The sequence below is a fragment of the Dendrobates tinctorius genome, unplaced genomic scaffold, assembly GCF_039654945.1.
Source record: "Dendrobates tinctorius isolate UK_male_01 unplaced genomic scaffold, ASM3965494v1 ptg000107l, whole genome shotgun sequence".
NCBI classification, from domain to species: domain Eukaryota; kingdom Metazoa; phylum Chordata; class Amphibia; order Anura; family Dendrobatidae; genus Dendrobates; species Dendrobates tinctorius.
The window spans coordinates 21,787,669-21,803,260 of record NW_027361775.1 but is presented as its reverse complement, the minus strand read 5'-3'; the positions used below and the strand labels follow the sequence as shown (position 1 = coordinate 21,803,260).

At 45.1% G+C, this 15,592-nt stretch overlaps 1 protein-coding gene across 2 annotated transcripts in view; it reads left to right on the top strand.

Moving 5' to 3' along the window:
- PSMD2 (proteasome 26S subunit ubiquitin receptor, non-ATPase 2) overlaps positions 1-15,592 on the top strand; it is a 64,602-nt gene that overhangs the window by 14,281 nt on the left and 34,729 nt on the right. For both annotated transcript variants that reach the window (XM_073589231.1, XM_073589232.1), the window contains exons 4-8: positions 307-428; positions 1,205-1,429; positions 1,862-2,020; positions 8,336-8,480; positions 8,584-8,644. In XM_073589231.1, the coding sequence (XP_073445332.1) occupies positions 307-428; positions 1,205-1,429; positions 1,862-2,020; positions 8,336-8,480; positions 8,584-8,644 (712 nt within the window). The remainder of the gene's footprint in view (positions 1-306; positions 429-1,204; positions 1,430-1,861; positions 2,021-8,335; positions 8,481-8,583; positions 8,645-15,592) is intronic.

Sequence of the window (15,592 nt, the reverse complement as noted above, 5' to 3'; positions counted from 1 at the left end):
TAGTTTTGCCAAGGGAAGCTGAGGATAATGGGGGAAATGTAAAATGATGTTGAGTAACAAAGCGTCTCCATTCTGGCTCATGGGGGTCTGTTAATGTCCTAAATGAGCGTATGTACAGCACCCTCATGTTACAGATCTTCCAGGAACCTTCTTATCTGAATGTTCATATTTGTGATTAATAGATGTTACGGCAGTTCATGATGTTTGGAGTTTACTCGTATAAACCTGCGTAATGTGGATTCATGGTAATTTTCACAATAAATTCCATGGTGATTTAATATAATGATTCACTTTTTTTTCCTTCAGCATTTTGCTGCGGATATCATTTCCGTTCTTGCAATGACTATGAGTGGTGAAAGGGAATGCCTCAAGTACCGACTCCTGGGATCTCAGGAAGAACTGGCATCATGGGGACACGAGTATGTAAGGTAAGGCAGAAAGCCAGGTCTCCGATTCATCAATTGTTTTCACTGATGTGATAAACCCTTTCAAATCCTGTAGACTTTTAGGTTTTTTTTTTTTTTTTTTTTTTTTTTTATTCCCCTTCTTTCAAGAACCATGTTTTTTTTTTTTTTTTTTTTTTTTTATTCCCCTTCTTTCAAGAACCATGTTTTTTTTTTTTTTTTTGTTTGTTTTGTTTTAGTTTTTAATGTAGTTTTAAGTCCCCTCTTGTGTCTTGAACCTCAGATTGTTTGATTCTTCTACAATTGTGCAGTATATAGTGCAAACGATGCTCTCCTGCCTGTGGCTTAACTTTACAGTAGCGCCAAGATGGCAGCCATAGTGGACTTCAGCAACCCAGTGCGATTTGAGAGACCAATGGGAGTCGGCGGGCGCACTGGTGAACGCTAAATTTAATTATCGCTGCTATTGATAAACTGGTGACTAAATGTTTAAAGAGGTAGCGATTTGATGTAGCTCCAGTCACGCCCAGCATTTGCTTGGTATGGGGTGGGCTCACCACCTCAATACCTCCCTCACGTGACCTGTGACAAAAATGTATGTCACAGGTTAGTAAGAGGTTAAAGAAGTTGTCTTTATTGGCACTTACGTAGTTGAGAACGTAGCAGGGGAGGTGGTCACGTGGGTGAATGTTCAGAATATGTAACTATCGGTTTAAATGTTGATGGTGTCCGTACGTCATAGAATAGTGGATATTTCACTGGTGAACTTCAGCTCTCACAATGATCTTTCTTTCCATTAGGCATTTGGCTGGAGAAGTTGCGAAAGAATGGCAAGAAGTGGAGGAATCCGATAAATCCCAGCGGGATACTTTACTGACCTTGGTGAAGGAGATTGTCCCATACAATATGGCCCACAATGCGGAGCATGAAGCCTGCGACCTGCTCATGGAAATTGAGCAAATGGACATGTTGGAAAAGTACATTGATGATAACGCATATGCTAAAGTTTGCCTCTATCTCACCAGGTGGGTCTCTAATGCCAGTCATGTTAACCAGTTAAATCACAAATTCTTAAATATTGGGCACCAGGAGGTATTTTGGACTTGTTAGCAACACAAAAGTTTTGTCAATTGCCCAAACATCATCACGGCTGTAGGTGGCTCAAACTTCTGTCATCATGCTTCTTGGGAATCAGAGCAAATCACTGGTGGTACATGTGAAGATTTTCTTTGAGCACTTCTTACCCCTCCAGTTTGGAGGAAAAATAGCAAATGGGAGACATTGTGCCTCCTATAACAAAACTGTCTACACATCATCTGTAGGTGCTAACATAGGCCAAAAATTGGTAGAGACTGCTTATTTGTCTGTCCTCTAGTAGTTTTGTGTTTTTTTGTTTTTTTTGTTGTTTTTTTTTTTTTGTGTAGATGCTGTTAACAATGTCTTTCGCTTCCATCCAGTTGTGTGAGTTACGTTCCTGAACCTGAGAACTCCTCTCTCTTGCGTTGTGCGCTTTCTCTTTTCCGGAAGTTTGATCGCTATCCAGAGGCTCTGCGCCTTGCTCTCATCCTTAATGACATGGAGCTTGTGGAAGACATCTTCACTTCTTGCAAGGATGTGTAAGTATGAGTTTTATTCTTTATCAGTCCTTGTGCAGAGGTAGCTCACTATCATTTACCTTTGATCTTTTTATATGAAAGCTCTAGAATTTCTGATTTATGTATTTTATTCACTAGTTTAAAAAAAATAAAAAAAAAACTTTTAAACTTGTGCGAGCTCATAGTTTTCCAGTTGGACGAAGGTTCAGGGCACGTTTGCTTTTTTTTTTTTTTACCCTGAACTGTCTTTTCTATTTTCCGCTTACTTGTTTCATTATTTTTAACCTCAGATTTTTTTTTTTTTTTTTTTTTTTTTTTTTTAATATTTGATCTTCTTTTGTACTGACATTTTCCATTTTCACGTTTTTGTTTTTTTTTCCATTCAACAATGGAGAAACTGCTAGCGTGTTCTAAAGCGATAATGCTGGGGAAAAAGGTCAAAAAGAAGCCTGGCTGTCTTCTGGGCATACTATGAGCCTTCTCGTTGACCTGTATTAAGTATAGACTGTCGTCTTAGTGAAAAAATAGTCGGGTCATTTCTTTTAGCACCTTGGTGTCTTTTGAAACCTGGAGAGGTTTAAACAATGCTCAGAAATCTGAACATACGCACAGCAAGTGGTTTTTCCGTATAAATGCATGTTCATTCTTTTGAGCCTTATCAGAGCTTATTTTCAGGAGGTTTTTCTTCTCTTTTCTCTGGTCTGTGTAGAAACAGGAAGTCTCTTGTCCCTGCATTTATCATTCCCCTCTTCAAGTCCTGACCCGGCAGCTCAATCCTTTCCCCCCCCCCGCCATTGACTTTTGCAGTGACTCATACAGGGAAAATTGACCTCCTGTTTCTACATCAAGCTTAAGATTCAGCTAGTTCGTTTTTAAGCATGTGATGTCATAGACCTAATGGAAAAGAGAAGAATTATCTGGGTAGAAAGGAAAAATGAGCAATTGTAATTACACAGAGCTATATAACATAACTGCAATATATTAAAAGGATGAAAACTTTGATGGGATGAGTGCTCCTTTAACAAATGAAGAAGGAATTGGGCAGGTGTGAAATGCAAACTCCGCACACAAACTGCTGACATGCAGAAAAACATGCAGCAATCCTATATCGTACTGGAGACGAGTTGCGAGGCCACAAGTTGGAGAGACCACTCAGCTAGAGGATTTTTTCAGTCGCTGAGGTTCATTGCACTCCCACTTACCATGACCGAAAGTATGTACAGTCCAAATTTCAGTACAGTTGACCATCTCTTGAGAAGTAACATCAATTTTCCTGGGTAAAGTAGCAAGTGAATCATCCTGTGCTATAGAAAAAGCTGACCCAGCACCTCAATATAATACGATTCCTACTTTATTGAAATCTATTAAAACCTAGCACAATGGGCCATGTTGTGTTTTTTTTTTTTCTTTTTTTCCCCTCATCATGGGTCTTGCCCTATCAGGACTTCTACATATGTGGCAACAGCAATTATTTTTTTAATGGGGCAAAAGAGATATATATATATATATATATATATACACACACACTCACTGGCCACTTTATTAGGTACACCATGCTAGTAACGAGTTGGACCCCCTTTTGCCTTCAGAACTGCCTCAATTCTTCGTGGCAGAGATTCAACAAGGTGCTGGAAGCATTCCTCAGAGATTTTGGACCATATTGACATGATGGCATCACACAGTTGGCGCAGATTTGTCGGCTGCACATCCCTGATGCGAATCTCCCGTTCCACCACATCCCAAAGATGCTCTATTGGATTGAGATCTGGTGACTGAGGAGGCCATTTGAGTACAGTGAACTCATTGTCATGTTCAAGAAACCAATCTGAGATGATTCGAGCTTTATGACATGGCGCATTATCCTGCTGAAAGTAGCCATCAGATGTTGGGTACATTGTGGTCATAAAGGGATGGACATGGTCAGCAACAATACTCAGGTAGGCTGTGGCGTTGCAACGATGCTCAATTGGTACCAAGGGGCCCAAAGAGTGCCAAGAAAAAATTCCCCACACCATGACACCACCACCACCAGCCTGAACCGTTGATACAAGGATGGATGGATCCATGCTTTCATGTTGTTTACGCCAAATTCTGACCCTACCATCCGAATGTCGCAGCAGAAATCGAGACTCATCAGACCAGGCAACGTTTTTCCAATCTTCTACTGTCCAATTTCGATGAGCTTGTGCAAATTGTAGCCTCAGTTTCCTGTTCTTAGCTGAGAGGAGTGGTACCCAGTGTGGTCTTCTGCTGCTGTAGCCCATCTGCCTCAAAGTTCGACGCACTGTGCGTTCAGAGATGCTCTTCTGCCTACCTTGGTTGTAACGGGTGGCAATTTGAGTCACTGTTGCCTTTCTATCAGCTCGAACCAGTATGCCCATTCTCCTCTGACCTCTGGCATCAACAAGGCATTTCCGGCCACAGAACTGCCGCTCACTGGATTTTTTTTCTTTTTCGGACCATTCTCTGTAAACCCTAGAGATGGTTGTGCGTGAAAATCCCAGTAGATCAGCAGTTTCTGAAATACTCAGACCAGCCCTTCTGGCACCAACAATCATGCCACGTTCAAAGGCACTCAAATCACCTTTCTTCCCCATACTGATGCTCGGTTTGAACTGCAGGAGATTGTCTTGACCATGTCTACATGCCTAAATGCACTGAGTTGCCGCCATGTGATTGGCTGATTAGAAATTAAGTCTTAACACACAGTTGGACAGGTGTACCTAATAAAGTGGCCAGTGAGTGTGTGTGTATATATATGTGTGTGTATATATATATATATATATATATATATATATATATATATATATATATATATATATATATATGTGTATATATATATATGTATATGTGTGTATATATATATATGTATATGTGTGTATATATATATATGTATATGTGTGTATATATATATGTATATGTGTGTGTGTATATATATATATATATATATATATATATATAGCTCAATGTGGGTGTGTGTGTGTGTGCGCGCGCGCATATGTCCGGGATTGGCATCCACACCGTCGCAGCTACAGCCACAAAATTTGGCACTGTCACACGTCTGGACCCTGAGAGCATCATAGGCTATGTTGTGAGGCAATATTTTAACCCCACGCGTTCCAATTCACAGAACAATTTTGCCCCTATCTACATAATGGGGGAAAAAGTGAAAGGAAAAGTGTTGGAGACAAATTGACAGCTGCCAGATGTGAACAAGGGGGACTTAAAGAATGAGAGCTATGGCGCCAAACAGTATATACCGTGCAGTTGCTAAGGTGGGGCCCTGACATGGGATACTCACCACACACGGGGATATGAACACACACACAAAATGCGCCACACGCTACCACGTGCTTCAACACATATACCACCCTCAGCACACATTTCACCACACATACACCAACCTCACCACATAAATGTCGAGCTGTGATTGGTTGCTATCAGCAACAGTTTTCTTTGTAGACAGTTGTGGTAACTGAGGCCTTTTATTCTTATCATTTCTATGGTGTTATCGTCTATTAGATACACGGCTCAGCAGACAGTATCACACAGGATAGGATTAGATACACGGCTCAGCAGTCAGTATCACACAGGAGAGGATTAGATACACAGCTCAGCAGTCAGTATCACACAGGATAGGATTAGATACACAGCTCAGCAGTCAGTATCACACAGGATAGGATTAGATACACAGCTCAGCAGACAGTATCACACAGGATCGGATTAGATACACTGCTCAGCAGTCAGTATCACACAGTATAGGATTAGATACACAGCTCAGCAGTCAGTATCACACAGGATAGGATTAGATACACAGCTCAGCAGTCAGTATCACAGGATAGGATTAGATACACGGCTCAGCAGTCAGTATCACACAGGATAGTATTAGATACACAGGATAGTATTAGATAGACGGCTCAGCAGTCAGTATCACTCAGGATAGGATTAGATACACGGCTCAGCAGTCAGTATCACACAGGAGAGGATTAGATACACAGCTCAGCAGTCAGTATCACACAGGATAGGATTAGATACACAGCTCAGCAGACAGTATCACACAGGATAGGATTAGATACACAGCTCAGCAGTCAGTATCACACAGGATAGGATTAGATACACAGCTCAGCAGACAGTATCACACAGGATCGGATTAGATACACTGCTCAGCAGTCAGTATCACACAGGATAGGATTAGATACACAGCTCAGCAGACAGTATCACACAGGATAGGATTAGATACACGGCTCAGCAGTCAGTATCACACAGGATAGGATTAGATACACAGCTCAGCAGACAGTATCACACAGGATCGGATTAGATACACTGCTCAGCAGTCAGTATCACACAGGATAGGATTAGATACACAGCTCAGCAGACAGTATCACACAGGATAGGATTAGATACACGGCTCAGCAGTCAGTATCACACAGGATAGGATTAGATACACAGCTCAGCAGACAGTATCACACAGGATCGGATTAGATACACTGCTCAGCAGTCAGTATCACACAGTATAGGATTAGATACACAGCTCAGCAGTCAGTATCACACAGGATAGGACTAGATACACAGCTCAGCAGTCAGTATCACACAGTATAGGATTAGATACACGGCTCAGCAGTCAGTATCACACAGGATAGGATTAGATACACAGGATAGTATTAGATAGACGGATCAGCAGTCAGTATCGCTCAGGATAGGATTAGATACACAGGATAGTATTAGATAGACGGATCAGCAGTCAGTATCACTCAGGATAGGATTAGATACACGGCTCAGCAGTCAGGAACACTCTTGGGGTCCAGACGTGTGACTGTGCAAAATTTTGTGGGTGTAGCTACGACGGTGCAGATGCCAATACATACATACACTTTTTCCCCATTATGTAGATAGTGGCAAATTGTTTGGTAAATTGGAACACGCGGGGTTGAAATTTCGCCTCACAACATAGCCTATGACGCTCTCTGGGTCCAGACGTGACTGTGCCAAATTTTGTGGCTGTAGCTGCGACGGTGCGGATGCCAATCCCGGACATACACACACACACATTGAGCGTCTCCTTAAGGTACTTGAACCTGAGATGGTCTCATAGTTTGCTATTTATTACCTTACCAGAGTAGTGCAGTATATAAGAAAAATCTCAGTCAGCTATGAAGCTCTCCTTGTGACTGAGCTTTACAGGAGTATGAGTACATGGCAGCCATGGTAAATGGTCTGTGTAGTGCGATCAGATCAATGTGGGCCGGTGTGCGCGAGCGCTGGCATGTGTTCAATGTAAATGCTGCTGTTAGAGATGGATAGCAGCGATCACAGCTAATCTCCGGCTGTGGCATTGTAATATAGCGGTTCTCTGGAGGGAGCTCATTTACTGAGCCTCCTGCATATGCGATAACCCCCTAAATGACATACATGAATTTCAATTTGTGTTAGGCTATGTTCACACTAGGCATTTTTTTTCAGCCTTTTTTTATGCAAATTTTTAGTTGTTTTACAGTACCAGCAAAGTCTCAGATTTCAGAAATCTCATGTACACATTTTTTTTTGTTTTTTTTTGTGCTTTGCATGTTTATTTGCACACTGGAGCATGTCACTTCTTTCAGCAGTTTTTTTTCTGCGTTTCTCAACTGTTATAAGTAATGGGTGGTAAACAAAAAAACGTAAAAAAAATGCAGGTATCAGGTTTTGCAGCGTTTTGACAAAACCTGATTAAATGGAGTCATATTTTTCGAGGAACTAAACTTTGTCAGCATGCACAAGAGACAAATGTAGCATGACAAAATCACAGCAAAAAATGCAAGGAAAACCTGCTTCTTTCTTGCCAAGAGATCAGGTTTTGCTCCAGACAAAAAATGTCTGTTGTGAACATATGCATAAGGGTGAATCTGCCTAAAATTGTGGACGGCGCTCCTCGCCTAGTTTTCACATTTTTTGTGAGCATGGTGCAAATAACTACATTTAGTGACACTCGGATGTCTGCAAATACTAGCATTAACTCCTTGATGAAAGTGAGCCCATGTGTTAAGAAAGGCTGATCATTTGGAGTGCTGCATTGACCTCCATTTTATGCATGAAGAGGGTCCTGCGACACGAGCACCATAACTGTTATTTTCCCAGTGCTGCTGGTTTCTGTTCTTTGCGCAAGTGTACAAATCTCACAGTATTCAGACGTATTATTTATTGCTGTATGGTTTTACATACAGATTATACACCCAGACAGACACTGATAAGGGAAAGGCAAATATGTCACCAGGATTTAATATGTTGTGTAGCAATTGTTCATTCTATTACAGGTCTCTCTTCTAGCCTTAGTAAATGCGCAGTTATTTTTACCTTTAGTGTTATTCAGAAACAGATGGCCTTCATGCTCGGCCGGCACGGAGTCTACCTAAGTCTGAATGAAGATGTTGAAGAATATGAGGATTTAACAGAAATCATGTCCAATGTCCAACTTAATAGCAACTTCCTCGCTCTGGCTCGTGAGGTGAGTAATGGGATTTAGCCATAGCTTTTTTTCTCCACATGCTTCCTTTTTATTGTAATCTACTTGAACATCTACCATCGCTTGTTTAATTTTCCTTCTGTAGCTTGATATTATGGAACCCAAAGTGCCAGATGACATCTACAAAACCCACCTGGAAAATAACCGTAAGTTGTTATAAGTCATTTTTATTTACATTGGTTACATGGTTTCGCAAACTACATGCAATATTAAAGGAGATGTCTGATTGGCTGCACTAATAATGCGACATCATTTGATCTCTTAAGGGCCTGTCACACTAAGCGATATTGCTAGCAATATCACTATAACTTGTGACATTATAGCGATATTGCTAGCTATATCGCTGTGTCTGATACTTACCTACGACCCGCTCCCCCACTGGTTATCGCTGATCGCGCGAAAACGTCCTGGACTGTTTCTCGTCATCAGCTTCCTGTGGAGAGACGAGCGTGGAGCCGGGCGGGAGGACGTCAGGATCGCCTAGTGTGACAGGTAAGTAGCGACCTCCGTCCCCAGCGATGTCTCTGGTGAGATCTGCCTGTGGGGCAGCTCACTAGCGACCACTTAACGATGCACCAGCGATCCTGACCGCGTCATATCGCTGGTCGGGATCGCTGGTACATCGCTAAGTGTGACAGTACCTTTAAACAATATCAGGCTGGTGGGTGTATTTACTATGACTATCCAGTTAAGAATGGCTTTAGATTCCTTTCTGAAAATCTAAACTCTTGAATTCGCCCACCTAGCCTGATTAACAGCTCCTCAGGGTTCACCCTACTGCTGAGATCTCACACTGATCAGTACAAGTTGCAGTTATCCGTCAGGCTGGGTGGATGGAGTTTGAGTATGCTTAAACTCGTGAGCTCTTTAACTGAACTCGTAAAGTGCTCATTTTAAAAGGACTCTGTCAGGAGGATCAACCTTAAGCCGTGTATGTGGGTATGTAAGTCATAGAAAGTTGAATAAAATACCTTGATATCTGCTTGCTATGTCACTCACCAGATGCAGATTTTATTCACATGATATGGCTATGTCCCATTACCCTACAGTACTGGAAAGAGGTGACGTTATTCTTGTCATCACTGATGCAAACTCCTGCCCCTCTTGAACCACTGGTCTGCTTGTTTGGGGTATGGGAGGAAGAGATTTGGGGTCACCATGTTGGGATCTTTCTACGTGAGACACTGTTTCTGGCACAGAAAGTATTGGCATTACGGTGGATGGGTAATTCATGTCCTTCTCTTAGAACTTGGATTGATTTGGTAAATACGATTGTCCCATACGAGTGCACATTGTATCAGAACAGGGGATGCTCGGGTAAATTTGAATAAATCTGGGAGAAGTGGAATTCTTCCCATCTCACTTTGTAAAATGGAGACAAAGGATGTGAGACTATATAGTGCAAGGTAGTAGGCTGCGAATTAATAGATAGTTGACGTAGTTGTAGTTTAGTTCAGAAACCCATAATTAATCTATGTTATATGAATGATACAATAAAGGCCTGTGAGATATGATTGATGCACATGCTCATAATGTATAGCCTAGTGTTCATTATATATGCTTGTTGGATTATGCATAGACTACTCGTAGATTAATAAGAGTGTTTAATCCTTGTTTAGTATTCAACAAAGAGACGGTAATATGTAGGCTCTGTACAATGTTCACAACTACAGGCAAATATGTATGTTGTACATTATATCCTTTTCTTGTTTGAAGTTTAATAAACTAATTAAAAAAAAAAAAAATACCTTGATATCTGCGATTCAATGTCTTATTCCAGAGAAACCCACATTTTCTCCTACGCCTCATTGGGGGACACAGACAGTGGGTGTTATGCTGCTGGCCACTAGGAGGACACTAAGTAAACCAGAAAAAAAGTTAGCTCCTCCCCTGCAGTATACACCCTCTCGCTGGCTGAGATTTCTCCAGTTCTTTGCTTAGTGTCTGTAGGAGGCACTTGGGTCTGGTTTTAGACTCCACCATTTTTATTTTATTTTTGAATTTTCTGTAAATTTTTATTTTTTAATTAACGGAGTGAAGGGGGCGACGGTTCCTTTCTACGGCCCGCTCTCCCCCGAACCAACAACAGGCAAGCACGCGGAGTATACCTCCCCGTACACTTTCTTGCGACGAATGGGGCTGATTCCTCTGACGATGGTTCCCTTACGGTCGGTACGCCACGGATACGAGGGCAAGCGCAACAGGACGTAGCACAGGAGTGCATGGAGAAGGACTTGAGCAGCGCTTTTTCGGATGCCCTGAATCAGCCCCAGAGCTCTCCATCCCCCTACCACAGGGTGGATCGATTAAGCATACCCTTTTAAGACCTCCTCCAGCTCTGCTACATCGCCCGGAGGATGAGACAAGAAGACCCCGAACAGTAACGACCTGCCTGAGCACAGGAGTTGAGGTATGGGGTCGGGTCCTGCCCCCCGAGAGAAGCGCTGTCTTAACGTCAGCGGCGGTGCACCGGCGCTCCATGGCGGCCCCCCCCCCTCTCGACGCTCGGGTAGGCCAAAAAATTAGTCCCCGGCTTCTCCGGCCTGCTAAGCCGCAATTTGAATGGCGCCGCCCCCGGAGCCTACCGCGGGCAGGCCAAATATTTAGTCCCCAGCTTTTCCGGCCTACTAGGCAGCAATTTCATTAGCGCTGCCCGCGCTAACGTCGACTCCCCCTCCTCTTGGCGCCTCTCATTACTTACGGGACGCGCAGTTCTATTCTCGGGAACCATGTCTTGAGCTGCCGTTAACCCTTTCATGAGCGCTATGCCTGCTCTGGATAGCAGGATACCGGGTGACACCACAGGGCCACTGTTTTCCCTCCCTTGGGACCCATCACAGGACTGGGTAAGCTGCATCTGCCCTCAGATTAAAGCTTAACCCCTTCACGGCACATTCCCTGCAGCTGCAGACAGACTCTGCTGTTATCCCTTTCAGGAGCGCTATGCCTCAATCTAAGGAGGCTAAACAGGCTGTTAAATAGCACACTGCGTTTTTTACCATGTGTACCACTTGCAAGTCTGCCTTACCCAGTGCATAGACTAATCCGTTATGCACTGACTGCGACCCGGGCTGCGCCCTGACCTGCGCTCAAATGTCCCTCGCTGCCACTGCTGACGGGCCTCCTGCGTTTAGTAACCCTGAGTGGGCTGCGTCCCTGTCACGGTCGGTGGAGTCTCTGACCCAGGCAGAAAGTGTCCTTACCTCCCGAGGAGGGCTCTGGCGTCGGCCGGGAACCGTCCACCAGCAGGGGCCATACTCGTTCAAGGGACGGTCAGCGCCTCAGCATCGGCGACTCCTGTCTCTCGCTCGCCCTCTCCTGAGGTTCACAGCAAGCACGGCTCTGAATTCGAATCTGACACGTCAGCCCCTCAGAATCCCCCAACTGATCAAGAGTCTCCTGATTCTCTTATAGAATCAGTCAAAAGGATTCTGAGGTTGGATGAAGAAAATTATTCCCGCTCCAGCACACCCTAGCTCATTTAAGAAAACCTAGTGTGTGCGCACGTTATTTATTAGCCGTCCAGAAACATAGGGATCGGCCACATGAGCGGTTCACAGGGCAAAAGTCTACTCAGGCTAAATACCCTTTTCATCCAGACCTAATGTAGGATTGGTTACAGTCCCCTCCGGTGGACCCTCCTGTTTCGCGTTTTGCTTCTAAAACGCTCCCATCTGTTTCTGAGGGTTCCTCAGTCAGAAACCCCTCCAATTGTCAAATTGACTACTTTGCCCGTTCAGTTGTTTGAAGCTTCAGGAGCAGCATTTTTTTTCCATCTTTCGTGCAATTTGGGTCACTAAGGCAATGGCCGCTTGGGCAGAAGTCTTGATTATTTCCTTCCAGGGCACCAATCTTCCTCTGGAGGCAACCACTGTCGCCAGGCAGATAATTCACGCAGCTGACTTTGTAGTAGACGCTTCTTTTGATGCCGCCAATTGCGCAGCTCAAACTGCCGCTAATGCGATCTCCATTAGAAGAAACCTATGGCTCCGCGGCTGGCGGTCGGATGCCAAACCTAAAAAATCGTTGACTTCTCTCCCCTTTCAAACGGGTCGTTGTTTTGGAGGGAAACTGGACCAACTCATTTCTGATACTACCGGGGGAAAAAGTAAATTCCTTCATCAACAATAGGGGCTGTTCGGCTGTTTCGCAACCAACAGCCGACAAGTTTTCGATCTTCTCGCAACAATTCCGGTTGGTCCTCCTCTACCTTCTCTTCCGGATCAGGTCTGTCCCTGCGCGGACACAGAGGCTCCCAGGTCTTATACAGACCTAACCGCCCTTGGAACCCAGGCCTAGGGCTTCTGGATCTAGGGGAGCTAAATCTCATAGATCTTACCCAATGACAAGTGGGTCAGGGAGCTGGTGTCCTCCGGATACAAGATAGAATTTTCCTCTCCCCTTCCAACTCAATTTTTCCTTTCCTCTCCCCCCCCAAGAAAAAGACAAGAGCCTCCCTTCAGGCTGTTCAGGCTCTGCTAAGGGTCGGAGTCATCATTCCGATCCCTCATCACGAAAGGTTCAGGGGATTAGATTCAAACCTTTTTTTCGTGGTTCCAAAAAAATGCAATATGACCCATTCTGGTTCTCAAACTGTTAAATCAATTTGTCAAGGTACGAATGGAATCTCTCCGATCAGTTGACACTTCCATGGAAAAAGGAGGGCTCCTAGCATCGACATCAACAACACTTACCTTCACATTCCGATCTGCCCGTCCCACCAGCAGTTCCTGCATTTTGCAATTCATAAGGAACACTTCCAGTTTGTTGCCTTGCCCTTCGGACTCGCCACCGCTCCCAGGGTCTTTACCAAGGTCATGGTGGCTGTCATGGCCATTGTCCACTCTCGGGGAGAGGTGGTTTTACCGTATCCGGACGACCTGCTCATCAAGGGTCCATCCCTTCCAGCCTGCTAGGAATCCATGGATAACAGTAAATACACTTACTCGCCTGGGGTGGAAGATAAACTTTGAAAAGTTTTTCCCAAAACCTGCTCAGCAAATTTCCCTTTTAGGGATGATCTTGGACACTTCCCGCGGGTTGGTCATTCTTCCTCCACGAGAGACCCAAGCCTTACAACAGGCAGCGCGATTGTTTTCTCACTCCATTTGTTTGGGCATGAGAGTTCTAGGAAAGTTGGTGTCAGCGATGGAAGCAGTTCCATATGCACAGTTCTACCTCTGTCCCTTACAACACGCGTTGCTGTTGGCTTAGGACAAGAACCCGTTCTCCCTTGACCGTCGGATCCCTCTGTCCCTGCGGGTCACGCAATCCCTCAGGTGGTGGACACTGAGGTCCTCCCTGAATTAAGGGAGGTCGTTTCTCCCAGTAAGATGGTTGGTAGTAACCACCGACGCAAGTCTCCTCGGCTGGGGAGCGGTCATTCGTCGCCACGCGGTCTTTCGTCGCCACACGGCACAGGGTCATTGGTTAACCCGAGAATCAGTCTCCCCATCAACATTTTGGAGATGCAAGCGATCAGATTAGCTCTACGGAGTTTCCACCGTCTCCTCGCAGGTCACATCACGATCCAATCCAACAACGCCACGGCTGTAGCGTATATCAACCACCAGGGAGGTACCCGGAGCAGGATGGCCGTGCACGAAGCGAGTCACATCCTCCATTGGGCCGAGCGTAGAAAAATGGGCGGCAGATTTTCTCAGTCGCTAAGGCATTGCCTCGGGGAAGTGGTCTCTTCATCCGGAAGTCTTTCAACAGATTTGTCATCGTTGGGGGACTCCGGTTGTGGATCTCATGGCCTCAAGACTAAACAACAAGGTTCCTCAGTTCATTGCCCGATCGCGTGATCCATGCGCCATCGGAGCGGATGCCCTAGTTCTGCCATGGCACCGGTTCCGGCTCCCCTACATCTTTCCCCCTCTTCCCTTGCTTCCGAGGGTCATCAAGAAGATCAGAGCGGAGCGAGTACCAGTGATCCTTGTCGCCAGATTGGCTGCGCCGAGCATGGTATGCAGAACTAATACAACTAGTTGCCGATGTCCCCTGGCGACTTCCAGATCGCATGGATCTACACTTGCAGGGCCCGATTTACCACCAGAACTCCGGGGCCCTGTCTTTGACGGCGTGGCCGTTGAATCCTGGATTTTAGCACAGGCTGGGTTCTCTCACGACGTGATTTCCACCATGATTAGTGCTAGGAAGCCTGTGTCCATGTGCATCTGTCACCGCACCTGGAAAATCTTCTTTTCGTGGTGCAAGGATCATGGTCGATCACCTCTGGTGTTTTTTCATTCCGGCCATATTGGAATTCCTTCAATCTGGTTTAAAATCAGGCCTCGTGCTTAGCTCGCTCAAGGGCCAAATTTCGGCCTTGTCAGTGCTTTTCCAACGCAAAATTCACCAAACTTCAGGTCAAGACGTTCATTCAGAGAGTTTCCCATGTGGCGCCTCCTTATAGAAGGCCATTGGAATCATGGGACCTTAACCTGGTTCTCGGGGCCTTGCAGGAGGCTCCTTTCGAACCGCCGCAGGATGTGTCACTGTCCGTCCTCTCTTGGAAGGTGGTCTTTCTAGTGGCAATTACGTCAATCAGACGAGTTTTGGGATTGGCAGCTCTGTCCTGCTGTTCTCCGTTCCTGAATTTTTCATCAGAAAAAGGTAGTTCTCGGACGTCCCCGTCCTTCCTGCCCAAGGTCGTCTCCTCTTTCCATCTCAACGAGGAAATTGTTTTGCCTTTCCTTTTTGTCCGGCGCCAGTCCATCGCATTGAGAAGGCCCTCCACACCCTGGATGTGGTTAGGGCGCTGAGACAGTACATCTCGCGGACGGCTCCCTTCCACAAGTCATATGCCCTGTTCATGCTTCCAGAGGGGCATAGGAAGGGTCTAGCTGTGTCAAAGCAACGCTAGCCAGGTGGATTCCCCAGGCGATTCAGTAGTCCTACTGTATCAGGAACGCGCCTGTCCCAGTGGGGATTAAGGCGTACTCTACCTAGTCAGTGGGTGCCTCTTCGGCCATTCGGCACCAGGCCTTGGCAGAACAGGTCTGCAAGGGTGTGACTTGGTCCAGTCTGCATGCTTTTTACAAAATATTACCAATTTCATTCTCAGGCCTGTCCGCAAGGCTGCGACTTGA